The sequence below is a fragment of the Xenopus tropicalis genome, chromosome 4 (assembly GCF_000004195.4).
Source record: "Xenopus tropicalis strain Nigerian chromosome 4, UCB_Xtro_10.0, whole genome shotgun sequence".
NCBI classification, from domain to species: Eukaryota; Metazoa; Chordata; class Amphibia; order Anura; family Pipidae; genus Xenopus; species Xenopus tropicalis.
This window is the reverse complement of record NC_030680.2, coordinates 143567111-143583814: the sequence shown is the minus strand read 5'-3', so window position 1 is coordinate 143583814 and position 16704 is coordinate 143567111. Positions and strand designations below refer to the sequence as shown.

The following is a 16704-nucleotide window of genomic DNA, read 5'->3' as shown; positions in this document are numbered from 1 at the left end:
TTAGAAGCACCCCGGGCCGTGCCATTTATCCTACAGCAGAGGGGGCTGCGCACACGTTGCACGCAGATGGTTTTCTCGTTTCCTGCAACCCAACCGGACTCTTCCATTCTCGGTATCTGATGTGAATAAAGAGCCGCCTTTACTATTCATGCCTTTCATTCTCAAGGAGTAAGGAGATGCTGCCCCATAATGGGGGTCTGTATTTCCCTTATTCCTAGACAATTGGCATTTCCGTGGGTTCAAGCCTAGCGCCGCTATTACCTTTATTTTTTTTTACATGTGAACGACGTTTTTGGGCCTCAGTGCATGTCTGAGAGGCATTAATCGCCAATAAATGTGAGATTAGCCGCGGCTTGTACGTTTCCTGATCGCAACACCCCCCCTCCCCCTTTTTTTTTTTTTTTTTCAGATGGCTCATTGTTATCCTGTTTCCTTTTAACGATGGGACAGGCTAATGAGTTTGCCATCTGACTCCCATCTGTTTCTCCTTACACAATATCGCCATTCATCTAGAACTGTGAAACTCATCTGTTATCATACAACTTCCATTCGTAAAAAAAAATCAGCCAAAGCTGCGAGGACGACTGGAGAGCGCGAGCCGAGCAGCGTTTTTTTCTGCCCGTCGGACGAAAATTAATTTTGTTTTCTGCTTCAGACTTTGTTGACGTTGAACGAAGGCGGCGGGAGTTTCTAACTACTTTGACATGACGCGCAACATGTCGTTTAATCCCCCCCCCTAAATTATTCCCAGAAGGAGTGAAATTAGAAACACAGAGAGTAATGGGCTCGCACTTTATTCATGTTTCATAGGAGGAGGAGCTAATGGCCGGCGCAGTTATGGAATTTGGATTATGATTGTTGCATAAAACTAACTTTTAATTGCAGTTTTTGAACAGTGTTATATAATTACTCCAGTTTATGTGGGATAACAGACTTAAAAGAACCTTTATGTCCAAAATATTGTAGCTTAATTGTGCGAAGGCCTATCCTGCAGTCATTTTATGTGTCTACAGGCTATGAGCTAACTTAGGGGGCTGTTCCTGCTGAATTGTGCTTAGTACAGGGGGAATCCCTATGTGCCATAGTTTTATGGTATCTCTCTGTACAGGCTATGAGCAAACTTAGGGGGCTGTTCCTGCTGAATTGTGCTTAGTACAGGGGAATCCCTATGTGCCATAGATTTATGGTATCTCTCTGTACAGGCTATGAGCAAACTTAGGGGGCTGTTCCTGCTGAATTGTGCTTAGTACAGGGGAATCCCTATGTGCCATAGTTTTATGGTATCTCTCTGTACAGGCTATGAGCAAACTTAGGGGGCTGTTCCTGCTGAATTGTGCTTAGTACAGGGGGATCCCTATGCTGCCATAGTTTTATGGTATCTGTCTGTACAGGCTATGAGCAAACTTAGGGGGCTGTTCCTGCTGAATTGTGCTTAGTACAGGGGAATCCCTATGCTGCCATAGTTTTATGGTATCTCTCTGTACAGGCTATGAGCAAACTTAGGGGGCTGTTCCTGCTGAATTGTGCTTAGTACAGGGGAATCCTATGCTGCCATAGTTTTATGGTATCTGTCTGTACAGGCTATGAGCAAACTTAGGGGGCTGTTCCTGCTGAATTGTGCTTAGTACAGGGGAATCCCTATGCTGCCATAGTTTTATGGTATCTCTCTGTACAGGCTATGAGCAAACTTAGGGGGCTGTTCCTGCTGAATTGTGCTTAGTACAGGGGAATCCCTATGCTGCCATAGTTTTATGGTATCTCTCTGTACAGGCTATGGGCAAACTTAGGGGGCTGTTCCTGCTGAATTGTGCTTAGTACAGGGGAATCCCTATGCTGCCATAGTTTTATGGTATCTCTCTGTACAGGCTATGAGCAAACTTAGGGGGCTGTTCCTGCTGAATTGTGCTTAGTACAGGGGAATCCCTATGCTGCCATAGTTTTATGGTATCTCTCTGTACAGGCTATGGGCAAACTTAGGGGGCTGTTCCTGCTGAATTGTGCTTAGTACAGGGGAATCCCTATGCTGCCATAGTTTTATGGTATCTCTCTGTACAGGCTATGAGCAAACTTAGGGGGCTGTTCCTGCTGAATTGTGCTTAGTACAGGGGAATCCCTATGCTGCCATAGTTTTATGGTATCTCTCTGTACAGGCTATGGGCAAACTTAGGGGGCTGTTCCTGCTGAATTGTGCTTAGTACAGGGGAATCCCTATGCTGCCATAGTTTTATGGTATCTCTCTGTACAGGCTATGGGCAAACTTAGGGGGCTGTTCCTGCTGAATTGTGCTTAGTACAGGGGAATCCCTATGTGCCATAGTTTTATGGTATCTCTCTGTACAGGCTATGAGCAAACTTAGGGGGCTGTTCCTGCTGAATTGTGCTTAGTACAGGGGAATCCCTATGCTGCCATAGTTTTATGGTATCTCTCTGTACAGGCTATGGGCAAACTTAGGGGGCTGGAATTCAGATCCATTCTCTTTAGTTTGTTTTTAAGGTGCTATCCTCCATTCCCCACCATCCCTTGCAGCCCTAAGAATAATTCCACTTACTCATTCAGAATTGATAGTTTTTCCCCCCCAGTGTGGGGAAGTTTGACCTTCGCTGGGAGCTAGTCGGGCGCATCATGCAGCATTTATCATTGGGCGCGTTGACAAACTTCCTGTGAGATTTCAATGTGTCAGCTCGGCGTATGGGAGCCGCATTGATTTCTTCTCAGTCTGAGTTCCTGTCTCAACAGATAATTTTTTTTTGAGCTGGGGCATCTGTCAGGATTTCTCTTTCCCCCCTAGGAGACTCATTTATTAATCATTGCTTATGACACAATAAATTAGCAGATACCTGGAAGCACTTTAAACTGAAAAAAACTCTTCAAACGCCAGCGGAAATAGAAAAGAGGGAATTTAATTTATTAGTAAAAAGATAAAATAAAATGTATAACCATCTTAGCAGGCAGGGGGGCTAATACTAGTAAGGCTGCAGGCTGAGTTATACAGGGAACTCTGAGTATCACTCATGTATTATAAGGGATAATGTACCCCCTACTGTAAATGATAAGGATATTAGCAGTCACTGAGGGGTTCTGTGCCCATATAAAGGCACAAGGCTGCAGGCTGAGTTATACAGGGAACTCTGAGTATCACTCATGTATTATAAGGGATAATGTACCCCCTACTGTAAATGATAAGGATATTAGCAGTCACTGAGGGGTTCTGTGCCCATATAAAGGCACAAGGCTGCAGGCTGAGTTATACAGGGAACTCTGAGTATCACTCCTGTATTATAAGGGATAATGTACCCCCTACTGTAAATGATAAGGATATTAGCAGTCACTGAGGGGTTCTGTGCCCATATAAAGGCACAAGGCTGCAGGCTGAGTTATACAGGGAACTCTGAGTATCACTCCTGTATTATAAGGGATAATGTACCCCCTACTGTAAATGATAAGGATATTAGCAGTCGCTGAGGGGTTCTGTGCCCATATAAAGGCACAAGGCTGCAGGCTGAGTTATACAGGGAACTCTGAGTATCACTCCTGTATTATAAGGGATAATGTACCCCCTACTGTAAATGATAAGGATATTAGCAGTCGCTGAGGGGTTCTGTGCCCATATAAAGGCACAAGGCTGCAGGCTGAGTTATACAGGGAACTCTGAGTATCACTCCTGTATTATAAGGGATAATGTACCCCCTACTGTAAATGATAAGGATATTAGCAGTCACTGAGGGGTTCTGTGCCCATATAAAGGCACAAGGCTGCAGGCTGAGTTATACAGGGAACTCTGAGTATCACTCATGTGTTATAAGGGATAATGTACCCCCTACTGTAAATGATAAGGATATTAGCAGTCGCTGAGGGGTTCTGTACCCATATAAAGGCACAAGGCTGCAGGCTGAGTTATACAGGGAACTCTGCAGAAGAAGAATCTGTTTAGATGAGTGATGAAATGGTTTCAAGAATCCTCTGCAAGTCCATTTGCTTCAACCCTCCCCATCGGTGGCCCCTTTACACTCCTGTGAATGCTAAGGGTGCACTTATTAACACGGGAGACAAATATCACTAGTAATGTTGCCCATAGCAACCACTCAGTTAGATTTGAACAGTTAGAAAACAAAATAAGGGTCACATTGGTTGCTATGGGCAACATCACCAGGGATATTTGTCTCCAATGTATAATAAATACACCTGGATCTTTGCGTTTATAGGCCTGAATGGGAATGGGTGGAGTTGGCAGGGGAAAAGGGTGGATTTGACAGGGTAATGGGCGGAGTCAGGGGCAGCAGAAGATGGTTTTGGTTTTGTGGCCCGAAGCTCACCCCTCCGTCCGCATCACCCACCTATCCGACTCCGAGTCTGCTGCAGTTTATCCGCAACTTCAAAAATGGGCGGGGGGAATTCTGTTTCCGACGCCTGTGGGTGGAGTATAGGCGGGTCTGGCCTTATAAGGGCCAGAGAGAGTCAGGGTAACCTTTAAGTTAACGTTTAGTATGTTATAGAACGGCCAGTTCCAAGCAGCTTTTCAACTGGTCTTCATTGTTTCTTTTAAATATTTTTTTAATTATTTGCCTTCCTCTTCTTTCTCTTTCCAGCTTTCAAATGGGGGTCACTGACCCCGGCAGCCAAAACCTATTGCTCTGTGAGGCTTCAATTTTATTGTTATTGCTACTTCTTATTACTTATCTTCTATCCACGACCTCTCCTATTCATATTCTATGTAAATCACTCCCTGGTTGCTAAGGTCATTTGGACCCTAGCAACCAGATAGCTGCTTAAATTCCAAACTGGACAAAAAGTGAAATAAATAAAACACTATAAATAATAAAAAATAAAGACCAATTGCAGATTGTCTCAGAATATAACCCTCTACTTTGTACTAAAAACTCAAAGGTGAACTTCCCCTTTAATGGGAAAAGGTTAGAAGAAGCTGCCCAGCAGAATTTCTCTTTCTTAGTGATCCAGCAGCTCTGGGATGATTATATTAGGAGCGAGGAAGCTTTCATGCGCGGCTGCGGCTGTGCACTGTGCCCACTTGGGACCACCCAGGATCTGAGTTTTCCTCTTTTATTAGTATCCCAGCTGAGAAACCTCTCACGTCTCCGACTGGGCCTAATTCTCTTTTAATCCCAGGGAGAAGCGGGTCGGCCAGCTCTGGCCCTGATCTACTGCAGTAAAATCAAATATAATCTTCCCTCTGTGTTTGCTTGAACTGCAACTCCCATAATGCTTAGCCAGCCCGATGCTTGAGACGGTACAAATATTAAGGTTTAATGATGGTGTCTGTTCTGTTTTCCAGATCCCATTCTCTTTGGTGCAGTTTCCACTGTGGGAGTCTTTAAAGGTGCGTATTCGTCAATATTTTATTTATTTAAAGGGGAAGTTCACTGCTGTATAAAGACTGATGTAGACATAGATAATATAAAGCTAGATTTGTATTGTTATATTGTTACTTATGACACCCTGGATAAGGTTGTGATATGGTTTGTATCAAAACCCACTCAAATGTCCCATGGTGTAAATGGAGATGCTGTTCCTCCTACCTTTGTTCTTACTGACGAGTTTAGAGCTATTACTGTATGGTTATGCCATTAGTTACTATAGACCTCTCACCTATCATATTCCTAAGTAATAAGTCTGTTCCCAGTTTTTGCCAGTGTTTTTCCAATGCCTGAATGATTCCAGAAGCTTCCTTATTATGTAGGTGAATTATCCCTAGGTACCCCAGCCATTCTATTATAAGGAGATGCTCGGCCCTATCTAGCGATGATACTTTGACTAATGCTTGTTAATGTACAGCCTTTCTGTCTGTGTCCCAGTTCTCTCAAACCCGATATCCACAAATCTCCAAATTACGGAAAGCCCATCTCCCATAGACTCCATTTTAATCAAATAATTCAGAATTTTAAAACTAATTTTCCTTTTCTCTGTAATAATAAAACAGTACCTGTACTTGATCCCAACTAAGATATAATTACCCCTTATTGGGGGCAGAACAGCCCTATTGGGTTTATTTAATGGTTAAATGATTCCCTTTTCTCTGTAATAATAAAACAGTACCTGTACTTGATCCCAACTAAGATATAATTACCCCTTATTGGGGCAGAACAGCCCTATTGGGTTTATTTCATGGTTAAATGATTCCCTTTTCTCTGTAATAATAAAACAGTACCTGTACTTGATCCCAACTAAGATATAATTACCCCTTATTGGGGCAGAACAGCCCTATTGGGTTTATTTAATGGTTAAATGATTCCCTTTTCTCTGTAATAATAAAACAATACCTGTACTTGATCCCAACTAAGATATAATTACCCCTTATTGGGGGCAGAACAACCCTATTGGGTTTAATTACTGTTTAAATATTTTTTTTAGTAGAGATCCGAATTATGGAAAGACCCCTTATCTAAAAACCCCAGGTCCCGAGCATTCTGTATAATGGGTCCCATACTTGTACAATTTACGCACATCGGCCTCCTTCTTTCGATGCAGAAAGCGGCTCAGATATGAACCCATTGAGGTTCGGCTGCTCCGGTTCCATTGCTGTGCCGGCTGAGCCCAGTGGTGAGACAGCGGGAGGGAAACAAGGCCGAGTCGTGTGGCTTTTCTCATGTTTGCTGCCCCGGGACGCTCTCTCCCAGGCACTAATGTGCAGTTAGGGACAATGGCTGGGATATTGGCTTTCCTATTCCCCCCGCCGCTGCACAAAAGCCCATGTTGTTGCACAATGTCGGCCTCTGGGAATTCTCTCTAAACCTTACAGGGATCCCTATTGTCTCCAGATACCAAGATAAACGCTTTAAGATGTAAATTTCCAAATGGCCCATTTACAGGAGGTGAATCTGTGTCCTGTATAATGTTTCCCAATCATCCAAATTGTCCTAAAACTCTAATTCCTTAATTAGTTTTTTTTTTTTTTTGCCCCAATGATTTTTTCAGCTTAATGGAAAGTGCCTCTTTAAAGGGGCTATAGAACGTCCTATGTCTAACTGCTTTTCAATTAGTCTTTATTATTTATTTTTATCATTATTATTATTATTATTATTTGCCTTCCTCTTCTACCTCTTTCCAGCTTTCAAGTGGGGGTCACTGACCCTGGCAGGTAGAAGAGGCTCCAATTCCATTTTAATTACTTATCTTCCTTTTTAAACCCGCTTCTACTACTATTTCTGTGTTTAATTTAAACCACTGCCAGGTTGCTAGGGCAAATACAACCCTAGCAACCAACTGCCAAAATTCCAAAACTGGAGAGCTGAACAAAAATCTATATAAATACAAACAATAAAAAATCAGGACCAATTGCAAGGTGAACTGCCCCTTTGATATATCCCCTTTGTATATTATCAGTTATTTAGTGCAGTTAAAAATACTGTAGATTTTTAATCTTTTGTTTTCAGAGTCGGGTTTTGTATTTAGTGTTTGATCACATACACACAAGCCGTATACAGAAAACAACTTAATATAACAATATAATATCTTTTTGCCTTATTATCTACACTTTCTCCTCTGATGAAAGGGGCCTGAGGCAAATGTACTGAACTGTATGTATTGTGCCATAATGGTTGCTTTTGGCAACCAACAGTGCACACCAGTAGAAATGTGGATATATGACATTTTCCCCTCTTGGGTGAATGTACTGAAATGACCTGGGCTGCCCAGTGTAAATGGTTAGAGAACAGATTGTATTCATTGCTTGGCACTCGGGCAGCAGATTTATGCCCAATGTGTTACCAATAAGCACTGGATTGGGAGGATGAGCCCTTTGATGTGCGTTAGATCCCATTCTGCGCTGTGCCAGAGATTGCACATGATCTGCTCTGTGTGTTAGTGCCAAGGCAATTAGTGGCGTTCTAATTAGCGTGTGTGGCTGCTCCCAGGGCCCACGACTGGCTTGTTCAGCGTATCAAAAGCTTACATTCTGGAGGAAAAGATTGTCACCCACACTCATAGCGACTCTAAGTTTTTCAAAATAAAAATGTAACTATTTTCCCCCAATGCAATATCAGCACATTGTTTTCCTTTTATTATTATTATTAATAATAATAATAATAATAATAATAATGCCACTGTAAGAGGGAAACAACCCGCTGTGGGTTGATGGGACCTTGATGGGTACAGAATCTTGGGAAGTTATTGCAGTTGGGGGAGGTAGAAACTGTGTCGGACTGGGCCTTCTGTGACCCATCAGGGAGCCTGACATCTAGGGGCAACTCTGTGCACCATTCCATATATAATGCACTAAATGGTATATATTGCCACCCCTCTATGGTAGAAATAAGAGAACTAATGGGATATGCCATACAGTAGGGCATATGGGGAGGTTGCCTGGTATCCTGATAGGCCAGTATGACTCTGGGAGAAAGTAGAACACAGAACCAGAAATGTAGAGGTACACAGAAGGGGAGAAAGGAAAAGGGAAAGACAGATGAAATAGACAAATAGACAAATCAAAGATAAGACATATCGTATGGGTTTGGGTATGGTGTGCGAGAATAAGGGCCAGCCTGTAGGCCAGGGGTCCCCAACCTTTTATACCTGTGAGCCACATTTGAATGGAAAAGGTGTTGGGGAGCAACACAAGCATGGAAAAAGTTCCTGGGGGTGCCAATAAGAGCTATAATTGGCTATTTGTAGTCCCTATGGGGACTGGCAGCCTATACAAGGCTCTGTTTTATGCAACCAAAACTTGCCCCCAAGCCAGAAATTCAAAAATAAGCACCTACTTTGAGGCCGCTGGGAGCAACATCCAAGGGGTTGGGGAGTGACATGTTACTTATGGGCCACTGGTCGGGGATCACCGCTGTAGAAAATGATAGAAAAGGGGGAAAGTAGAGAAATAAAAGAGAATTACAGGGGAAAGAAGCAGAGAAATATAGGCGACCGGAAGAGACCAGAAAGAACACATAAAAGGATAACAAAAAAAGGAGAGATGAGTGCTCTGTGTTTCTAAGAATTGGCCCCTATAGGTCTGGGCTGGGATACAAAAAAGACCCTGGCATTTCCAGTACACAGAGGCCCAAACAGCCCCCCCCAGCAGCCCAATAAATAGTGACTGTGGTACCTTACAGCCCCCCTGGCATTGGCCAGAATCCACAGATTGCCGGTCTGGGCCTGGGCCCCCATCACCCAAGTCTGTAAGTGGCACCTTTCGTAGGATAAAACAATAGGATCAAACTTACCTACATTACACTTTACATTAAAGTCATTTGGATTGGGCTCTATACGAATTTTGCACAAAGTTCTGCAATTTGACCAAATCCCAAACCGAATCCTGAATTTGGCTCGTTCCTCGTGTTTTTTTTTTATTCTTCTCACATGATTTTGTGATGCTGCAAAGAATGTTCGACCGCAACTATAAAAAAAACAAAACAAAAAAAAAACTATTTTGTCTTCCGTAATAATTTCCTTTCACCTTCTGGAGAAAGACCAGAAACCCACTCGCAAGTCAGACAGAAAGGAAAGAGGCGCAGGGTTCTAAACCCGCAGAACCGTGTTTCATTTCCCATCGAGGAAGGCGGAATGGAATCCGATGATTCCAGGAAAGTACAACAAAGCCATAAAACCTGCGCAGCAGATACACAGAGACTTGTAGTTGTGATTGTGCCAGTTTCTATTCATAAAGACTATATATACAGGAAGCCTTGTTATTGTGATGTCATTATATATATATATAATATATACTCTGAGCTACAGGAGCCATTTATGAACCTTGGAATCAGGAAGGAATTTTTTCCCCTCTGGGGCAAATTAGAGAGGCTTCAGATGGGGTTTTTGCCTTCTTCTGGATCAACTAGCAGTTAGGCAGGTTATATATAGGCATTATGGTTGAACGTGATGGACGTACGTCTTTTTTCAACCTAACTTACTATGTAACTATGTAACTATGTAACCTTACATACGGAATGGGATAAAGAGGAAAGGAAGAAAATGAAATTCCATTGGCAAACGCTGGCAACAACCCAGCTTTCAACCAGCAACAATAGGAGTCGCCAATGGAAAGCCCTTTGCGTTGCCTCGGATGGGAATACAGAAGAGATGCAAATGGCCTTTCCAACTCCTAGGGGCAGATTTATCAAAATGTGAGATTAGAGCTTAATACATAGAAACTCACCCACATTCTATTCATTCCTATGGGATTTTTAGAAGCTTATTTATCAATGGGTGAAAGTTGGAGCTCACCATTATTATAAAAATCCAATAGGAATGAATAGAAAGTGGGTTTTTATGTATTAAGCTGTAAACTCACATTTCGATAAATTTGCCCCCGTATTGTTGCCGGCGGAAAGCCGTTCCAGAGCAGTTAGTCGCCAGTGATAGCAGAGATCTATCACGAGTGACTAAATTACTCAGTGGGTCCTTAGCCTAATTGCCTGTTTGTAGGGTAACAGCATTTAGATATTGCCCCCCCCCCTCCATCTTTGAACAAAGGAAATAGTCACTCTGCATCAGGTCCAGTTTCCAAGCCATATTGCTGTTACTAGCCAGGACTCTGTACCTAATGGCCATTTCCATAAGAGCAGGATGTTGGAATTTCAAATATTAAGGCCCCTGTTCAAAAATATGATGATATTAGAAGTCACCTTGAAGATCCATGACCTGTATATAAGCGCTTGGCCTTCAGTCTCGTACTTTTTCCACGGTCATGGAACTCCTCAGTGACTTATAATATCCTTACATGTTACAATAGGGGGTACTTTATTCACTATATATTATAAGGAACTCCTCAGTGACTTATAATATCCCTATATGTTACAATAGGGGGTACTTTATTCACTATATATTATAAGGAACTCCTCAGTGACTTATAATATCCTTACATGTTACAATAGGGGGTACTTTATTCACTATATATTATAAGGAACTCCTCTGTGACTTATAATATCCCTATATGTTACAATAGGGGGTACTTTATTCACTATATATTATAAGGAACTCCTCTGTGACTTATAATATCCCTATATGTTACAATAGGGGGTACTTTATTCACTATATATTATAAGGAACTCCTCAGTGACTTATAATATCCCTATATGTTACAATAGGGGGCACTTTATTCACTATATATTATAAGGAACTCCTCGGGGGCTTATAATATCCCTATATGTTACAATAGGGGGTACTTTATTCACTATATATTATAAGGAACTCCTCGGGGGCTTATAATATCCCTATATGTTACAATAGGGGGCACTTTATTCACTATATATTATAAGGAACTCCTCGGGGACTTATAATATCCCTATATGTTACAATAGGGGGTACTTTATTCACTATATATTATAAGGAACCCCTCGGGGGCTTATAATATCCCTATATGTTACAATAGGGGGTACTTTATTCACTATATATTATAAGGAACCCCTCGGGGGCTTATAATATCCCTATATGTTACAATAGGGGGTACTTTATTCACTATATATTATAAGGAACTCCTCGGGGACTTATAATATCCCTATATGTTACAATAGGGGGCACTTTATTCACTATATATTATAAGTGACTCCTCGGGGGCTTATAATATCCCTATATGTTACAATAGGGGGTACTTTATTCACTATATATTATAAGGAACCCCTCGGGGGCTTATAATATCCCTATATGTTACAATAGGGGGCACTTTATTCACTATATATTATAAGGAACTCCTCTGTGACTTATAATATCCCAATATTTTACAAAAGGGGGCACTTTATTCACTATTAGGGAAATCTAATTTTTCTGTTACCCCCCTGCCCGCCTACAAATGCAGACAGAGGTGGCAACCCTTCTCTCATCCAAACCACTCCCTGGTTGCTAAAGTAACTTGGACCCTAACAACCAAATAACTACTAACTACTAACTCCAAACTGGAGAGCTCCTGAACTGAAAATGAAATAACTACAAATAATAAAAAAAAATGAAGACCAATTGCAAATGGTCTCAGAATATTACTCAAAGGCAAACAACCCCTTTAATCAATGATTCTGGACCCTAAAATCTGAAAATAATCCGTTTATAGGATTTCTTCAATACGCATTTTCCTAGAGTTCTTTGTGCATTGAATTCCCACCCTGGCAAATTAAACTGCTGAATTTTCAGACGTTTTTAGAATTACAGTCACATTATTTTTAGTTCTAATTACGTTCCCCTTTGTCTGCAGGATCTCTGGTCGTGGAAGCAAGGCCGCGCGGTTGATTCTTGGCAGTCGGCAGTGTGTGGAGCTTTTGCAGGTGCAGGGGATTATGGGATTGCGCTGAAGGGGGGGGGGCATAGAGCAGAGCGTTCCCCCATGGAACAGAGCGTTCCCCCATGGAGCAGAGCATTCCCCCATGGAGCAGAGCATTCCCCCATGGACCAGAGCGTTCCCCCATGGAGCAGATCGTTCCCGCATGGAGCAGAGCGTTCCCCCATGGAGCAGATCGTTCCCCCATGGAGCAGATCGTTCCCCCATGGAGCAGAGCGTTCCCCCATGGAGCAGATCGTTCCCGCATGGAACAGAGCGTTCCCCCATGGACCAGAGCGTTCCCCCATGGATCAGAGCGTTCCCCCATGGAGCCGGCTTGGCCACTAATCCCCCCTAGTTACAGAGGTCACTCCAAACACCATAGGTGCGCAGTTGAAAGACAGGTAATTTGCTGGTGACAAATTTGTGTTGCTTAAGGTAAAGGAGGTGTCAATCAGCTTTTCCAGTCATCAAAGGGGAAAAAATTAGAAAAATGAGATATTCTGGAGTGGAGAGAGTTCAGCGCAGCTGTGGGCCCCGGGCTATAGGCCACGGGGCTTTGGAAACACTCTGCTCCTCGCCATGATTCACAAGCAGAGTGACAGCTGTGACAGTCTCGGAGATGAAGTGGTGTCAGGAGAGCAGGAGAGAATGGGGCAAGCGCCCCTGGGCCCCGTGCACTAACACATCATCTGCGAAAGTCCACAACGAGCCACAAACATGAGCTCATTCACCACCGTGTGATAATTGTATTTATATTGTTTTATACCAAAAGGATCAATGGCTCAAGCGATGAGACCCCCAGCGCTCGCCTCTCTTGAATTTCTGCCCATTATTTTTATTGGCCCAAAGAAAGGAAGAGTTGTGCGAATGCGCTTGGAACTTTTACTGTGATCCAGACAATGATATTCTGAGACAATTTGCAATTGGTTTTCATTTTTTATTTTTTGTGGTTTTTCAGTTATTTAGCTTTTTATTCAGCAGCTCCCCAGTTTGGAATTTCAGCAGCTATCTGGTTGCCAGGGTCTTTTTTTACCTTAGCAACCAGGCAGTAGTTTGAATGGAGACTGTAATATCAATAGGAGGGGGTCTGAAAAAGAAAGATAAGTGATAAAAAGTAACAATAATAATAAAGGGAGGGGCTTGTTAGAGCGCTCGCTGGAGATGTTAGGGACAGTAGGGGTTAACAAAATAATATTTCCAGACAATAAAAATCGGGCTTGTAGGTTTTATGTACTGATTTCCCCTGCTTTGAAATTTGAATAGGTTCAGGGTCGGACTGGGGGGTGCAGGGCCCACCGGGGCTCCCACCCCAGGGGCCCTGTTATAGTTCCAGGGGTACCCAGGGCACAAATAAGCACTCACCCCAAATCCCCCCCTAACTGGCCTTCAGGCTGGGCCCCCTTAGCCCATAACAAGGTTACAGATATATAGAAACATTGGGGTAACAGTCACCCTGCTATAGTTCCAGGGGTACCCAGGGCACAAATAAGCACTCACCCCAAATCCCCCCCTAACTGGCCTTCAGGCTGGGCCCCCTTAGCCCATAACAAGGTTACAGATATATAGAAACATTGGGGTAACAGTCACCCTGCTATAGTTCCAGGGGTACCCAGGGCACAAATAAGCCCTCACCCCAAATCCCCCCTAACTGGCCTTCAGGCTGGGCCCCCTTAGCCCATAACAAGGTTACAGATATATAGAAACATTGGGGTAACAGTCACCCCGCTATAGTTCCAGGGGTACCCAGGGCACAAATAAGCACTCACCCCAAATCCCCCCCTAACTGGCCTTCAGGCTGGGCCCCCTTAGCCCATAACAAGGTTACAGATATATAGAAACATTGGGGTAACAGTCACCCTGCTATAGTTCCAGGGGTACCCAGGGCACAAATAAGCGCTCACCCCAAATCCCCCCCTAACTGGCCTTCAGGCTGGGCCCCCTTAGCTCATTTTCAAACGAAAACATTCTAGAAATATTAGAACTTTCAGTTCAGAATCGCCTGTTAGTGAGAAGGATCCTGCACAATGCGGGGAATGATAGATTTGTTACATTCCATCGTTACAATCTCAGCATTCAGCACTTTCTCCAAATATATCAGCTCCATCTATTGACAGGAGTGACAGCTGGGCCGCGTGTGAGCGAGGCCTGGGGGTCTGAACCTGAAAAACGAGTCCGGCGCTCGCATTATTCACGGCCCGGCTTGCAGGGCTGCATTCACGGGAAAACAAGAGCCAAAGTTCATGGACACCTGTATTTACCGAACACGGTTCTTATTTTTTTCAATAAGGGTTGCTTGTACCATAAAGCAGTCAGGAAATACAGTAATCTGGGGTGAATTGAATATATATATATAAAATATAGTGAATAAAGTACCCCCTATTGTAACATATAGGGATATTATAAGTCACAGAGGAGTTCCTTATAATATATAGTGAATAAAGTGCCCCCTATTGTAACATATAGGGATATTATAAGGCTCTGAGGAGTTCCTTATAATATATAGTGAATAAAGTGCCCCCTATTGTAACATATAGGGATATTATAAGTCCCCGAGGAGTTCCTTATAATATATAGTGAATAAAGTGCCCCCTATTGTAACATATAGGGATATTATAAGTCACAGAGGAGTTCCTTATAATATATAGTGAATAAAGTACCCCCTATTGTAACATATAGGGATATTATAAGTCCCCGAGGAGTTCCTTATAATATATAGTGAATAAAGTGCCCCCTATTGTAACATATAGGGATATTATAAGTCCCCGAGGAGTTCCTTATAATATATAGTGAATAAAGTGCCCCCTATTGTAACATATAGGGATATTATAAGTCCCCGAGGAGTTCCTTATAATATATAGTGAATAAAGTGCCCCCTATTGTAACATATAGGGATATTATAAGTCTCGGAGGAGTTCCTTATAATATATAGTGAATAAAGTGCCCCCTATTGTAACATATAGGGATATTATAAGTCCCCGAGGAGTTCCTTATAATATATAGTGAATAAAGTGCCCCCTATTGTAACATATAGGGATATTATAAGTCCCCGAGGAGTTCCTTATAATATATAGTGAATAAAGTGCCCCCTATTGTAACATATAGGGATATTATAAGTCACAGAGGAGTTCCTTATAATATATAGTGAATAAAGTGCCCCCTATTGTAACATATAGGGATATTATAAGCCCCCGAGGAGTTCCTTATAATATATAGGGAATAAAGTGCCCCCTATTGTAACATATAGGGATATTATAAGTCCCCGAGGAGTTCCTTATAATATATAGTGAATAAAGTGCCCCCTATTGTAACATATAGGGATATTATAAGTCACAGAGGAGTTCCTTATAATATATAGTGAATAAAGTGCCCCCTATTGTAACATATAGGGATATTATAAGCCCCCGAGGAGTTCCTTATAATATATAGGGAATAAAGTGCCCCCTATTGTAACATATAGGGATATTATAAGTCCCCGAGGAGTTCCTTATAATATATAGTGAATAAAGTGCCCCCTATTGTAACATATAGGGATATTATAAGTCACAGAGGAGTTCCTTATAATATATAGTGAATAAAGTGCCCCCTATTGTAACATATAGGGATATTATAAGCCCCCGAGGAGTTCCTTATAATATATAGTGAATAAAGAATAAGAATTGAGAGAGCTTCAAATTTGGTTCTAGTTGATTGGGGGCTGTTCCTGTATTGGCCCCGGGCGGCCCTGCGCTACAGTGTGAGAGAGTTACCGCTGGGTGACTCCTTATCTGCTGCGCTCTATCCGCCCTGCCCCATTGCAGGATGGGATTTCCATGGTGTCAGCAGACTAACACTATCTCTGCTATTATAGAGCATATTCTTCCGCCAGATGTATTATATTGTGTTATTTCCATCCACCCGTCATTTGTCCTTGTAGCCACCAGTAATATTATTATCACTTCTAAATTCATTCAGTCCCATCATATTCTTACGGGGTTTCTGCTGGGAATTAGGGTCGGTCTGTCTGGCAATTAGAGGTTAATTAGTGGGAGTATAATCAAATAGATAAGCACCATGATTACCAAACCACTTTGGTACTAATGCATGGTGCTGAGAGACCGGCGTATGGCTAATGTGGTGCAACTATTGCAAACGGGATCCCGCGCTCAGCCTGAAAACTATAGGCCTGTTAGTCTGACCTCAGTAGTAGGAAAGCTTTTAAATGGGTAATAAGGGATAGGGTACTGCAATTCTTTAATTCCATTATTTGTATCTATGGGATGGTGAGCAGGAACCTAGATACAGTATTATACAGGTTACTAATTACAGGAAGGATTATTGGCCTAGAACATAATGGTTGTACTTGTATAGAGAACTGGCTGACGGATAGATTGCACAGAGTGGGGGTAAATGGAACGTTTTCTAATTGGTTAGTGTTGTTGGAGAAATAGGCAGCAAATATGGCTGAAATAATCAGTAATACACTGAATGGTAGTGAGTTGGGGGATCCGGGGGTATTTTGGATAACTGTG

General features: G+C 42.4%; 1 protein-coding gene across 2 annotated transcripts in view; it reads left to right on the top strand.

Moving 5' to 3' along the window:
• The window catches only part of slc25a26 (solute carrier family 25 (S-adenosylmethionine carrier), member 26), a 67427-nt gene that overhangs the window by 46197 nt on the left and 4526 nt on the right, over positions 1–16704 (top strand). For both annotated transcript variants that reach the window (XM_031899985.1, NM_001004820.1), the window contains 2 exon segments: positions 5291–5335; positions 12131–12200. In XM_031899985.1, coding sequence (XP_031755845.1) covers positions 5291–5335; positions 12131–12200 — 115 coding nt within the window.